Source organism: Aspergillus nomiae (assembly GCF_001204775.2).
Source record: "Aspergillus nomiae NRRL 13137 chromosome Unknown contig00278, whole genome shotgun sequence".
NCBI lineage: Eukaryota > Fungi > Ascomycota > Eurotiomycetes > Eurotiales > Aspergillaceae > Aspergillus > Aspergillus nomiae.
This window is the reverse complement of record NW_015378333.1, coordinates 12,994-27,418: the sequence shown is the minus strand read 5'-3', so window position 1 is coordinate 27,418 and position 14,425 is coordinate 12,994. Positions and strand designations below refer to the sequence as shown.

General features: G+C 50.7%; 5 protein-coding genes across 5 annotated transcripts; 4 read left to right on the top strand and 1 right to left on the bottom strand.

The window, feature by feature from the left end:
- Positions 1 to 171: 171 nt before the first annotated feature.
- ANOM_008726 (steroid alpha reductase family protein) lies at positions 172 to 1,208 on the top strand (the record flags this gene model as incomplete). Its single annotated transcript, XM_015553982.1, has 3 exons — positions 172 to 211; positions 321 to 479; positions 544 to 1,208. The coding sequence occupies 3 exons, from the start codon at positions 172 to 174 to the stop codon at positions 1,206 to 1,208; spliced, it is 864 nt and encodes a 287-aa protein (XP_015404221.1).
- A 127-nt stretch (positions 1,209 to 1,335) lies between these two features.
- ANOM_008725 (putative cytochrome P450 oxidoreductase/alkane hydroxylase) lies at positions 1,336 to 3,009 on the bottom strand (the record flags this gene model as incomplete). The annotated part of the gene is made up of 3 exons (XM_015553981.1): positions 1,336 to 1,516; positions 1,573 to 1,839; positions 1,899 to 3,009. 3 exons carry the CDS (start codon positions 3,007 to 3,009, stop codon positions 1,368 to 1,370), a joined length of 1,527 nt encoding a protein of 508 aa, XP_015404224.1. The 3' UTR covers positions 1,336 to 1,367.
- Positions 3,010 to 3,457: 448 nt separating this feature from the next.
- ANOM_008724 (terpene cyclase/mutase family protein) lies at positions 3,458 to 5,506 on the top strand (the record flags this gene model as incomplete). Its single annotated transcript, XM_015553980.1, has 1 exon — positions 3,458 to 5,506. One exon carries the CDS (start codon positions 3,458 to 3,460, stop codon positions 5,504 to 5,506), a length of 2,049 nt encoding a protein of 682 aa, XP_015404223.1.
- Positions 5,507 to 5,805: 299 nt separating this feature from the next.
- Positions 5,806 to 7,727, top strand: ANOM_008723 (putative LysR family regulatory protein). Its single transcript, XM_015553979.1, has 2 exons — positions 5,806 to 6,053; positions 6,115 to 7,727. Exons 1-2 carry the CDS (start codon positions 5,829 to 5,831, stop codon positions 7,510 to 7,512), a joined length of 1,623 nt encoding a protein of 540 aa, XP_015404226.1. The 5' UTR covers positions 5,806 to 5,828; the 3' UTR covers positions 7,513 to 7,727.
- A 234-nt stretch (positions 7,728 to 7,961) lies between these two features.
- Positions 7,962 to 14,136, top strand: ANOM_008722 (putative ATP-binding cassette transporter; the record flags this gene model as incomplete). The annotated part of the gene is made up of 6 exons (XM_015553978.1): positions 7,962 to 8,277; positions 8,327 to 8,901; positions 8,950 to 11,517; positions 11,581 to 11,696; positions 11,748 to 12,002; positions 12,798 to 14,136. Coding segments are annotated over 6 exons (5,169 nt in total), but the record flags the coding sequence as incomplete, so codon positions are not given.
- Positions 14,137 to 14,425: the final 289 nt, after the last annotated feature.

Sequence of the window (14,425 nt, the reverse complement as noted above, 5' to 3'; positions counted from 1 at the left end):
CATGCATGGGATCATCACGTGATGGCATAGCAGATCATTTTCTCTTCCCTGGTGTCCCTATTTTGTATTTTACTTTCCCCCAACCATATGATAACATTGGGCGGTGGCGATTATATTGTCTATATCAGTCTTGGATTGGTAATTTGGTATCAGCTTATCAACTTCAGGCTAATGACCTCGGCCAGAATCGCGGTGTTTCCTCACCCAAGGGGTAAGTTCGTCCATCTCACAACCAGCCGAGTTACTAGTAAATAGCGACACAGGAAGATCAATAAAAAGCCTTCCACAGGACATTGTAATTAGTCTGCATGCCTCAACAGAGGAACTCTACAATGCTCTTGCTGAAGCGTCGGGTTTATCCATCTATCGCTTGAGGATCAGCAATGGAAACGATTGGACCTTGGTTCCTAATTCCAAGAAGATTACCATTAAGGAGGCCGGAATCGACAATCCGAGTCTGATTCATGTTAAGGACCTTGGTATGCTCACGCCGCGAGACCTACAGCGTAATCCAGACTGATACTCCTGCCCTTGCCCATCCAGGTCCCCAGATCTCGTGGCGCACCGTGTTCATCGCCGAATATCTTGGCCCAGTCTTCATCCCGGGTCTCTTCCTTTTCATGCTACGCTCATATCTGTACTACAATTACGATACTATCACCGAACCGAGCGGCCATCAGCTCCTTCTCTGTGCGCTGTTGACAACCCATTTCGTGAAACGTGAGTATGAGTCCATCTTCGTCCACCGATTCAGTAATGCCACCATGCCGGCGCGCAAACTTTTCCTAAACAGTGGCTATTACTGCGTGATGACCGGCAATATGGCTTACTGGATCTTCCGGCCTGACATGGAGCCAGGCAATCCCATCCTACTCTCCACAGGCCTTGCCCTCTTTGCCTTTGGAGAAATGGCGAACTTGAAAACCCACTTTGTGTTACGGGATCTCCGCCGTCCAGGGGTTCCTGAGCGTGGTGTACCGCACGGGTTTGGATTTGGTGCAGTGACCTGCCCTAACTATCTATTCGAGATTATCTCTTGGGTGGGGATTTATCTTGTTAGTGGACTGAGCTGGAGCGTTCTCATTTTTATCATTATTGGCAGTGTGCAAATGGGGATCTGGGCTAAGAAGAAGGAGCGCCGCTACCGCGAGGAATTTGGGGATAAGTACAAGGCTAAGAGGTTTGTTATGCTTCCTGGTATTGTTTAAACCAGAACGACATCTTTTTTCGCATCAGTATGGAGAGTATGCCGGTGGACTGTATCAAGCTTCTCTTCCGAGCCAAGGAGAATTAGAAAAAGAATGCATGTGCATCATAGCGAATGAGTTTGATTGAATATCCTTATAGAAACTTCTATCCAAGGCATTTTAGCTTAGACCAATCAGAACCCCGTTCTCGTTCTCAAGCGTCATGCTAATCCTCTCTGTCCATTCCTGTGAATTATAATTGTGGACTGTTGAAAACGTCTGAAATATCCGAGTCACAATGTACGTGAGCACAATCATAGCATAATGCTCTGTACCGGTGTCAGTAAACAGGCAAACATCAGAACACCCAGGGAGGACGTCTTACGACCAGGACAGGCTCGAGGCCCCTTGTTGAACGGGATAAAGCCAATCATATCTGCACTAAGGTGTTCCCATCGTTCTGGGTAGAATTCCTCTGGATTCTCGCCAAAGTCCTTCCCCAGGCGATGTCGAGCCCAGGTGGAAAAGACCACGATTTCTCCCTTCCGAAGCAGCACCGGGGAGTTGCCGTGAGTTCCACCACCGGTTGGCAGCGTTGAATCCTTGTTGGCTACCCTGGCGTTGAAAACAACTGCAGGAAAGAGTCTCATTACTTCACGGGCGATCGTGTTAGTGTATGCTAATCGCGAATACTAATAGATTAATTCTCACCTTCCTGGAGAACCCAACGGATGTAGTGCAGAGATCCGAGCTGGCCCCACGTTGGAGGCGTTAACCCCACGGTGTCAAGTATGCTCGCTCTTAGCTTGTGGACGACACGCTCGTCCCTGGCAAGGCAGAAGAAAAGACCCGAGAGGGTCGTGCTCATGCTGTCATTTGCGAGCAGAATGCTCAGCGCCTGGTCTGCTAACAGAGACACCTCCCCTTCCTTGCTGTTGCAGTTACGCCTGTGGGGGTCTCTTTCTGGCTTTTCATTCATGGTATGTTGTTCTTCGAGCTGCCGAGCAACATGAGCCATCACATACTTTCGTGCCCTCTTACAACACTGGAGAAAGCGTCGCTTAGGATAGAGATACTGGAGCGGGCCGCGAAAACCATCCTGCACAATTCTCTCCTTGACAAAAAGCAGATCATCCAAGAACTGCCTCTTTTCCTTGGACTGAGAATGGCTGAGGGCATCAACCGACTCGCCCAGCGAGAACAAGGTCTGCATATCCAAGGCGAGAGCAAAGACACAGGCTTGAGCGTCGAACGCCTGTCCATTGGGTGGGACATGCTGAAGAAAAGCCTGAAAGTGGCGCTCGCACTGATTCAAGTCGATGATCTTGCGGAGGTTACAAAGCCGGCCGCGTAACTGATCTCGGCTTTGCTTCCATCCCGCACCGTCGAGAGTAAAGATGCCATGTGGAGTGATAGGCTCAAATAAGGGCTTTCGCAGTGGGGAGCTGTCAAAATCGGGGAATGCTGTGGACAATAGATGTTTGATGTTGTCTGCGCTGCAGGTAAAGATGAGTCGAAAGCCGAGGACATTGGATGCATAGGTTTCCCCGTATCGTTTGAACAGTGTATTGGTATACGGAAGGGAGGTTCGACGCTTGAAATGAAATGCTAATTCGAGAGCTTTGGTGATGCCAAGAAAATCGTATCGAAAACGCCCTTTTTCACTGCGTAGTTTTTCGCAGCCATGGAGTCGTTCCAGCCCTCGCAGCTTTAGAGTCCAGTGCAGTTTTCGCACGAAGAGAAGCAAAATTATTCCGACAACAGTCAATATGAGGGGTTTAGAGAGAACAAGTGGTCCTAGCGCTTCAACTGGTTGCATCATTTTGCCTGAGGTGTCATGCTGGGTATCCTATGGTTGTTAAGACATCATGCCCTAGCAGTTCACACACATTGGGGCTTTCGTGATCATGGGAGTCCCTGTTGTGATACTCACGGACGCCTGTGGGTCTCGCAGGAGGGTCTATGTCACGGAAAAAGAGATGTATCCATCGGGTGCATGCAAGGGGTATGTTGCGGTCTGCAAGTGCAGCACTATTTCATACTTTCTTTTGCTCATAAAGGAAAAGCTTATGCAGTGACAAGATTGTCCCACCAGGAGACACAATTGCAGAAGCAAACAAAGTTCAATAGCCAGATCACTGGGCATGCCTGAATTCAAAATCCATATCTGGCATATATTGACAAGGCTTTGTATTGCGAACTTCTTAGATCTCTAAGTAGCTGATGACAGGCTATCAACATCAATCAGCTCCCAGCCACGATTGCCAAAAATGACGACTGGATATCAAGAATTCGAAGATGCCTTCGGGGAAAGAGAGCAGTTACTTCCAGAGGTAGAGCAAACTCTACGACGTTCTATGGACTATACATATAATGTGGTACACTCCGATGGACACTGGTGTGGGGAGATGAGGTCAAATGTCATCATAACAGCCGAATATATCTTTCTCCGACAGGCTCTGGGGCTCGACCTGAAAGCTGACGGTGCGGCCTATTGTCGCTACATACTATCGCAGCAAAACTGTGACGGCTCCTGGGGTCTAGCGCCCGAGTTTCCAGGCGATGTCTCGACCACCACCGAAGCGTATCTCGCGCTGAAAATATTAGGGGCGAATGTAGACGTCCCAGCCATGCAACATGCCAGAGCATTCATTCTCAAGGCGGGAGGGGTTGCCAAGGTTCGTGTGTTCACTCGCATCTTCCTGGCAACCTTCGGGTTGTTTCCATGGAATGAAGTACCTCAGCTCCCTGTGGAGCTGGTTCTGCTCCCTTCCACATGTCCAATCAACATCTACAAGTTCGCATCTTGGGCCCGCGGCACCATTGCCCCTCTGTTGATCATCTGCCATCATCAGCCCGTCTACGCGCTCCCGAACGGAATAACAGCAGAGAATGACTATCTAGACGAGTTATGGCAAGATCCAGCTAGCAAAACCGCGCCCTACGGTCCATCCCTCTGGGAGCTGCTGTCCGAGGGCGACATTACTGGGCTGGCATTCAGTATCCTGGACAAACTGCTTTATCAACTCAACGGACTTCGCTCAGTCCCTTTCCTCAGATCGTACGCACGGCAGCAATGTATGAAATGGATCCTGGAGCGCCAGGAACCCACCGGCGACTGGGCCGGGATCTTTCCGCCCATGCATGCCAGCGTGTATGCGTTCATGCTAGAAGGGTACAAACTGGACGATCCCCCTGTCAGTCTTGGCATCCAAGCGATTGAGAATTTCGCTTGGGAGGATGCAGAAGGTAAAAGAGTCCAACCTTGTGTTTCACCCGTATGGGACACGACTCTGATGTCAATTGCCCTCTGCGATGCCGCATCACCCAATCAGCAGATCGTCGATCGCGCTATCCAATGGATCCGAGACCGCCAGTTGCTCGAACCCTGCGGAGATTGGCGTGTATACCGGCCCCACCTTGCGCCGGGGGGGTTCAGCTTCGAGTACACAAACAGCCACTATCCCGATATAGACGACACGGCAGCGATCATCCTTGCGCAAGTGAAGCATGACGCGAGATCGTGTCATTCCCCCTCCGTGATCGCCGCAGCGACATGGATCCTGGGCATGCAGAATCCTGACGGAGGGTGGGCGGCCTTTGACGTGGAGAATGATAAGCTATTTCTCAACAAAATCCCGTTCAGTGACATGGACAGTCTATGTGACACGTCCTGCGCCGACATCACCGGGCGAATCCTGGAGGCCTTCGGACTGATGATTCTCCGCGCCCCAGCAAAAGGCAACGCCAGCCAGCTGAGCCAACTTGGTCCCGCGATACGCGCAGCGTGCAGACGAGCTATCCAATACCTTGCCTCTACGCAGGAGACTAATGGGTCCTGGTTCGGCCGATGGGGGTGCAATTACATTTATGGGACTAGCCATGCACTGTGTGGTCTGGCGTACTTTTCTCAAGACGATACACTGATTCCTACCTTGGCGCAACCAGCGTTGCAATGGCTGAAGTCTCAGCAAAATGATGACGGCGGGTGGGGCGAGTCCTTGCTGTCATACCAAAGTCCCGAGAGAAAGGGGCAGAGATCAACAGCGTCGCAGACAGCATGGGCGCTTATGGGACTCCTGGCCCATCTCCCCCACACCGACATTGCCATTGAACGCGGCATACAGTGGCTGGTCTGTTCTCAAAAGCCGGAGAAAGGCCTTGGGTTTACCTGGCCTGAACCAGTGTACACGGGCACTGGATTTCCAAATCATTTTTACTTGGGATACGACTACTATCGCCATTATTTTCCGATCATGGCACTCGGGCGGTATTTCCGGGCGGTGCACGGCGAGATGGAGCTGAAGATGGCCATGTGAGGTGTGTGAAGAATTACTCAAGTTCATAGCAACATGCATATGAGGCATTACTTCTGTAGTCAAAAAGCAATTACTGGAATGCATGTCCCACTCTGTGGCATACCGCTCTTTCATACCTTGCTGTATATGGAATGGCGAAGGCTCGCATGCAGAAGCAAGGGGGCCGTATATTGTCCCACCCCAGGGTTAATTCGTAGCAGAGGAACACCAATCCCTTGATGATTTATTAACACGAGGGGGGAGCTTCGGCAGGTGATATTTACAAGATACTCACCCCTCCCGAGACGACACGAGTATCGAATCCCCTACGGCAGCGGCAGCAATGGGTCTCCTCTCTGTCTTTGGCCGTGCACGGCCAGCAACTATATCCACCGATCGGGTTGTCCCTCTTCGATACTGGGATGATTTGCACTATCTACGTAGTCTTAGCCATGACTTTACCTTCCGCTTTGATGACGTTCTTGATGCCTCAAAACTTGAGGGAGCACTAGACCGGCTGATGGAAATCGGCGACTGGGGTCAACTGGGGGCTCGTCTGCGACTGAATGTATGGACCTTCGTGAACCACAACCTGGCCCACAATACTAACGTAGCAATGTGGTATATAGGATAACGGAAAGCTCGAATATCACATCCCGAGTGAGTACGACAAGAGCACCCGCCCCGCATTCGGGTTTACCACCGAGAAGTATGGGATGGGTATCAATGAACACCCGTTGGGCGCACGGCTGCCGAAAACCGGCCAGGACCAGTCTGTCCTGTCGCCATCCTGTGCGGAGTTTGCGCCACTGGTCCGCCATGCGGATAGTCCCCGAGAGCTGGCCGACTGGATCTATTCCGACCGTGGGCAGCTGCATGTCCATGTTGCGGTCTTTGAAGATGCAACCCTTCTGACGGTTAGCTATCTTCACACCTTTTTCGACGCCGTCGCGCGGACCAACTTCTTCAAGGCATGGATAGCTGTCCTCGATGGCCGGGAGGAAGACGTGCCGCCTTTTGTTCCTTTTGACCAGGACCCCTTGGGCGATTTGGGCAAGGGAGTCCCTCGGGAGAACTACACCCACTTCCGACGGCTCGTTGCCGGACTGAGTCTCGTACTGTTTGGGCTCAGGTACTTATTCGAACTTTTCTGGTTCCGAAAGGAGGAAGAGCATCCCATCCGGGTGCCGGGACACTGCGTGGAACAGATGAGGCAAAATGCTCAAGAGGAGCTGGCGGCTTCGACCCCGGAGGGAGCCGAAGTGCCCTTCCTGAGCGAGCCTGATGTCGTCTCCGCATGGTGGGTGAAGACCATGGTCACAGCCCTCAACCCTGCGCCCGGCCGTACCGTCATGGTGATGAGCCCCTTCAATGTCTGGGGTCTGTTCAAGGAGTCGTTCCCGGCCGGCGCGAAGGGCTTCATCGGCAATGCATTCTTCAACTCATACACGGTGCACAAGACGAGCGAGGTCCTCGAGGATAACAACTTGGCACACCTGGCGTGCAAGAATCGGCAGGCGCTCATGGAGCACAGAACCAAGGAGCAAGTCCAAGCGATGACTGCCATTCAACGAGACTCGTTCATGCAGATTCCACCCCTCGTCGGTGATTCGAGCCTGCTCTTCATGACCCATACCAACCAACACAAAGCTAGGTATTTCGAGACTGACTTCTCCGCCGCTGTTGTTGCCCCCGGTCTCCCTCTCAAAGACAGACCTCATGCACTGGGTAGACCGTCTTACATCAACGACATTGAGCATTGCCGTCTGTACCCCACTCGGAATGTCTGTAGGGTCATTGGCAAGGATGCCGCAGGCGACTGGTGGCTTCTCTTCAAAACGCGCTCTGAGGCTTGGCCTTCGATCCACAAACAGTTGATGACTTTGCTTGACATCGACGAGGTGCAGGCAGGGGACGTCTCGAATGCAGCAAGCCTTCAGTACAACGAAAGCCCGTCGGGCAAGACATATTCCGAGGCTATGGGAATGCTTCTCCAAATCCGTCTTCTTTGGAGACTTTTAGTATAAGTAGCATGTCCCTTTGTATCCTAGATATATGGGCCCTTCTAAATTGAACTATCTGGGTGAGGAGTCCCTCTGAAAGGCTGCAGGGTATTATGGTGATTTTATCGAAGAATGCACGGGTATGGCTTGTTGTCACTACGGGCAATGTCAGTAAATGCTGTTGAATAGCTAGCAGGATTTCGGGTTATCTAATGGAATTCGTGGCAGTATGATCCATCATATTCGTATTATGCAGACACAAATATGCAACATAAGTAGCACAGTTCCGTAGTCGTGTAGAACGATGTGATCGATCACCAGCCTGCTAGCCATCCCAAATACCTGAAATCTGGTCAAGACTTGGGAATGTTGTGATCCACGTGACCACGACTATGCCCATCCTCGCAAGTCATTCATTCCAGACAATACGGCAAATTTGACAGTGCGGTCGATGCCCTTCAAGAGGACACAGGATGTCGGACGAGGAGATTCTGCTGGGTGAAATCCCGCCGATCTCTTCTACTCCTTGCGCCGCCGACATCATCGAGTGTCAGGTTCGCATCGACCCTAGCACGGCGAACCTTTTCTCAATCTACCGATATGCAAACGCGCCACTGATCTGCGCATTGCTGGTATCAGCAAGCTGCGCAGTGGTCGCCGGGGCTGCAATGCCCTTGGTCACGATCGTGTTCGGGGCTTTGGCAAGTGAATTCATCAATGGGGATGAGAATGCACCAGAGGATGTTCGCGACAGGGTCCAGCATCTCACCCTACTGCTGGTTTACATCGGTATGGGAAGTTGAAACCAACTTTGAAGATATCATCTGACACATATCAGCGATCGGGTCATTTGTCTCTACTATGATCAGCACCTGGGGCCTCAACGTAGTCGGAGAACAAATTACACGTCGCCTCCAACAAAAGTACTTCTCTTCAGTGCTGCAGCAGAACATGGCGTACTTCGATGTCGTCGGCACAGGAGAGCTCACCTCCCGCATCGACCAGGACATGAAGTTGATCCAAACGGGTATCTCGCAGAAGATGGGCAACATTATCTCCGGAGTATCCGGCTTTGTTGTTGCCATTATCTGCGCCTTTATCCAGAACCGACGCTTCGCATCGATAATGATATCGCAGCCGATTGCCATGATCCTCTTGGTGGGACTAATGGGGTCTTGGCTAAGCGCCACACAGCAAAGGGGCTTGTCGCATTCCGTTAAACTTGACAATCTAGCCCAAGAAGTTCTCAGTGCTATGCGGAGCGTTATCGCGTACCGAAGCCAAGAACGATATGCGAGAAAGTACCACGATACGTTGCTGCAGCCGGCTGCCCTGGATTTTCGGGAGCGGTTAATCTTTGGCGTGATCGTTGCAGGCTCCTTTACGATCTTGCATTGGGCTAATGGATTGGGTGTACGTACGGCCACAGGCTTTAAAAATCCTGCTAATAGTTAGGGTTAGTTTTGGCAGGCGGATCGCCTCTTCCGCCAGGGACTTTGTACAGTTTCAGAGGCCTTGTCCATCCTTTACGCAACAGTCGTCGCAGGCGGCATGCTGTGTCAAGCGTTGCCGTATGTCGTCGACGTTACTCGGGCCAGCAAAGCAGCCAGCCGAGTCATTTCGGTAATTGAGCGTGTTTCGCCGATCAATCCCATGGCGGTTGCAGGACGCATATACGGTCCTGTTCGGGGAGAGATCTGGTTCGACAATGTAGCGTTTGCTTATCCTTCGCAACCGGAACGAACTGTTCTCAGAGAGATTAGCTTCACTGTGCCTGCCGGACACACTGTCGCCTTGGTAGGGCCTTCGGGATCTGGTAAGTCGACGGTCTTTGCTCTTTTGGCACGTTTATACAATCCCACCGGCGGGGAGATTATGCTAGATAATGAGCCGGTTGATGCCCTAAATGTCTCGTGGCTCAGGTCTCAGATTGGGTATGTCAGCCAGGATGTCACCTTGTTCCGTGCATCGATTCTTGACAATATTGCTCATGGGCTGCCCAAGACTACTATAGAGGTATATCTGCCAGGATCCATTGATTTTTACCAAGTCAGTTCGCTCATACAGGAACAGGCACTGAACCAATCTGCAGTTCGAGAACTAGTAGTTCAGGCTGCCAAGACCGCGCATATCCACTCTTTTATCACCAGTCTCCCCAACGGCTACGATACCATCATAGGGGTTAATGGGTCAGGTCTCTCCGGTGGACAGAGGCAACGGCTCGCAATTGCCCGCGCCATTGTATCTCAGCCATCCATCCTCCTACTGGATGAGGCTACTGCTGCCTTGGATAGTCAAAGCGAAAAGGATATCCAGGAGGCTTTGAACAGCGCTGCCTATGGGCGAACGACCATGATAATAGCTCACCGGCTATCGACAATCCAAGATGCCGATATGATAATTGTCATGAAAGACGGCCAGATCTTGAATCAAGGTAAGCATTGGGAGTTAATGAGCACATCTGAGATGTACCGAGAATTGGTGGAGCACCAGGCACTTCGGCAGAGCGACGAAGTTCGAGAATTGCTATCCTCTACAGATTGTCTAAAAACTAGGTCCAGTGAAATATCTGTCAAAGATGACACTCCGAAGAAGACCGAGGATGGTCCATGGTCAATCTCATCACCGAAAAGTAGCATCGGCCAGGTTTGGCACTTGAATAAGCCCGAGCTGCCTTACGTTGTTGCGGGTATTATTTTCAGTGCATTGGCTGGAATGACATATCCCATTCAAGCTATCTTCTTCGGCAACGGGATCATATCAATCATTAGCCCTGGTGCAAGTACCGGAGGGCACGATGTATATTTCTGGGCTCGATTATATCTTATTCATGGTATCGTTGTGTTTCTATTGTACTGTGTACGAGGCTATTGCTTCGCGGTGTCTGCATCTCAGTTGCACCTCCGAGCGCGGTCGCATTTATTCAAGGCGCTGCTGCTGAAGAACCTTGTCTTTTTCGAGGATAAAGGTCATTCAACTGGAAACATGGTAAGCTTCCTCTCGTCGGGCACTCCGAAGATCACCGGTGTGTCAGGAACGTCACTCGGACTGGTAGCGGAAAGCATCGTAATGCTTGCGACGGGGATCATAGTTGGATGTATCTTTGGATGGAAGCTCGGCGTCGCAGCAATGGCCACAGTCCCATTGATAGCCATGTCCAGCTTCCTGCAATACTATATCGAGGCACAAGTGCAGAAGCACGTGAAGCGCGACACTGACTCCGTGGCCATTGCGCATGAAGCCTTCTCCGCTATCAAAACAGTGACCATACTCGGCTTGCAGACCAGCGTTCTCGAATCGTTCCAAAAAGCAAGTCGCCGAGACAGGCAACATGGGTACTGGGTCATATCTGCTGGCCTGCATGGGTGCACCACATCACTTCGGATACTGAGTATTGCTTTCGTATTCTGGTATGGCGGCACTCGTCTCATCGCACCGGGCGAATATACCATCCAACAATTTTTCATATGTTTCGCGGCCACCGTTTGGGGGTCCCAGTCTGCCGCTACTCTCTTTGCTCACGCGCCAGACATTGCAGGTGCTCATGCTGCTGCTGCTCGACTGACGGAACTGATGCGACCCGATGGTCCCCCAGCAATACTCCCACCCAAGGACCCAAAGCAGGGCTACAGTTCTGCCCTTGTGCCGAATACCACGGAGAATTTGGCGCTACAGCACATTAACTTCAGATACCCTACCCGACAGTCTCAACTAACACTGGACGACGTCACATTCAGTGCCCCAGCTGGGAGCTTTATCGCTCTTGTCGGAGCCACTGGGAGTGGCAAAAGCTCTGTGATTAGTCTGATAGAGCGGTTCTACGCGGCTGAGTCAGGTCAGATAACATTAAATCAAGCTCCCATTGAACGCTATGATCTCAACAACTACAGAGGATACCTGGCGCTGGTCGACCAGAATCCATGTCTGGTTGGTGAGGATCTGCGCGAGTGTTTGCAGAGTGACGAGCGAGTCGTTTCAGACGAGAAAATCATGGCTGCTCTAAAGAGTGTGGGACTAGCTGATTTCGTGGTACGTCTTCTATTCATTTACCAGCTACAGGCTTAATTCCATTTCTAATCTGATTGTGACTAGCTATCTCTCCCTGAAGGATTGAGCAGCCCAGTTATGGCCAACGGATCGACTCTGTCCGGAGGCCAACGCCAGCGCATAGCCATCGCCAAGGCCCTTCTATGGGACCCGAAGATTCTGTAAGGCCCGCCCGGTCCTATTTGTATAGGCGATTCTCTGACTTTTTCTAGCTTACTTGACGAGGCAACCTCGGCGCTAGATAGTGCCTCAGAGGCACTAGTGCAGGAAGCACTGCAGCGGGCAATGAAAGGCCGGACGGTCATCTCAATTGCCCATCGACTCAAGACGATTGTTGACGCTGATGAGATTTTGGTCTTGGATCACGGATGCATTATTGAGAGAGGCCGTCATGAGGAATTGATGAAACTGGGAGGACAATATTGGCAGATGGCTAAGTTGCAGCAGTTGAATGGGGATGTCGGCGGGTAGCTCAATCGATACTGAGTCCATTCTGGGCTATCTTGTTCGTAAATTGTGGTGGGGACTGGAGCATAGATCACTGATATTTGTACAGAAACCTGATACAATACAATCTATTGATTATCTCCTCACTTGTTATATGAATAATTGTCTTTCGGAGAAACCAGATGGGCTCTATTGGCCGAGTACTGTCTTCAACGATGGCATATAATTGAACAATATCAAGTGGACACGGATTTGGGTAGCTCGTACGATCGGGTACCTCCAGGCTCTAGCACATAACCGCACTACTGTATTCATGAATGCGAAGTTCAAAGCCAGCACACTAATATACGTTGCCGAGATGCAGTCATTGATGGCGTAGCAGTAAGCAACTAGCCGGATATTCCCACTCCCCAGCAATTCGAGGAATGTACAACTTATAGATGTAGCAATAACAGTTTGGCCTCACCGTGGATTAGCTCTTGACGTTTATATTTGTCCATTCTTGGCTTCGAATAGACGAATGTTTACTAATCTACCTTTCCTCCCTTCGGTTTCGGCACTACCCGACAATTCACCAACCAAAGTATAGCCTCCCACCACATGTGATTAGGGAGTTCATCATAGTCTCTGTGGACATGGATATTTAAAAAGAAGAAGTCTAGATCTAATCGAAAGCACGTCAGATAGAGACTGGAGATACCTCGGAAGGGCGGACCGCAAGGTCGATAAACCCCCGGCCCGGCACGGACCGTCCACGGATCAACGCCAGCTTTCCCGTCCTGGTATTGATGATCCATCATACTAGAAAAAGATAGCATATCCTGCATCCCGGATTCTCCTTCTCGATTGAGCTTGCAGACGACGACCTACTATCGTGGACTCGTTGTCCTCACTTTTATTGGCGGAAGAAACACGATCATGGCCAAGATCCCAGCTGTCTTACGCTCATATGCTCCGAGCACCGGGAGCTCCTCCTCGAAGATATCAGTGTCAATTCACATCGCCGGCGCCGAGGACGGTCGCCCAGTGGTTTTCACTGCACTAGATAAGATCGAAGGAGTGGTGACGATCACAGTGGCGGAGAAAACCGCCTTCGAGGACATCAAGATCACATTGGAAGGGATATCGAGGGTAGTGACCTGGGGAGGTATCAATGGACCGCCTCTTATCGGTACTCGTCACACGTTTATGAAGCTCCATAGTCCGATTGAGCAGGGTTCATATCAACCAGCATCGATTCTGGAGCCGGGTTGGTGCTACAAGTTCCCGTTTACATTCATTGTGCCGGAGAACCTGCCGCTCACGGCATGCGATCATAAAGCGGATGATGGAGGTCTCCAAAATACTCACACCAGGCTACCACCTTCAATGTGCAAGGAGACCGACACAGAGTGCTTTTCTATAAAATACATCGTCCGTGTGGTTATACCGAAACCATTCTGCGGAAAGGAATCCCCGAAAAAGAGCTTGGCCAACGTTGTTCAACCCGTCAAGATACTTCCCTCCGGTACATTCGGCAGCTCCAGCGATATCGCCATCAACGCGCTCAAATCTCGACGAGTAGTCAGAATTAGACGTGGCTGGAGAGGGAAATGTTCTGGCCACTTGACTATCCTAACTTCACCGACTGAGCCCATACGACTTCCCTTCCGTCGAATTGATGCCGTCGACCAGGTCAACACCTCGATAAAACTAGACCTTAGATTCACTGCAGTTGGGACACAACCTCCCCCTCGCCTGCGAAAGGCGTATCCCAAGCTGAACTCGGTAACATCCTTCCACGCAGGGCTGCAGGAGCGGTATCCGTCTTTCACTGAGGACAAAAGCACCGATTTAGCCCGAGGAAACCACGTTCAATCTCTGACGCTTCCAACAATCGATATTGCGTCAACGCAATGGGCCAAGATACAATCACCAAGTACTAGTATTTCATCTTCCCAGCCGAGTTATCAGTCTATCTCCACCAATGAGGAAGCGTCGTATGCCGCATCGATCGTTGTTCCAATTTCCATTCCAAAGAATGAAGACCTTGTCCCAAGTTTTCACTCCTGTTTCATCTCTCGCATCTATATCTTGGAGCTTCTTATATCTTATTGCACAGAAAAGGCTGCTGGAGGGCGCGCTGCAAAAATTGAAGTTCCTGTTGAGATCAGTTTGTGAGATGCGTGAGCGAGCATCTATGGAGCTATCGGGATTATAAACACGACCTGTATATTATCTAATTATATACCCTTCTGCACTATAGAGGATTGCTGGTGGTATACAGTTTTACAATGACGAACGACATAGAGCGACAATGATAGACTGACTTCTTCTATAAGAACAATACGAAAAAAGGAGTAGACACCACACTGTGGCGTACTAGGGTAAGTTGTCGACTGCATGCGAAGCATAAAGAGACAAATTAGCGATTGAATTCACATGTCACGATGGCATGGTCTAT

What these genes read in the sequence shown, in the direction of transcription:
- ANOM_008723 (XM_015553979.1), top strand. Translation starts at nt 5,829, where the DNA reads ATGGGTCTCCTCTCTGTCTTTGGCCGTGCACGGCCAGCAACTATATCC. An exon ending in GGGCTCGTCTGCGACTGAAT is followed by an intron (nt 6,054 to 6,114) that starts GTATGGACCTTC and finishes TGTGGTATATAG; the next exon opens with GATAACGGAAAGCTCGAATA.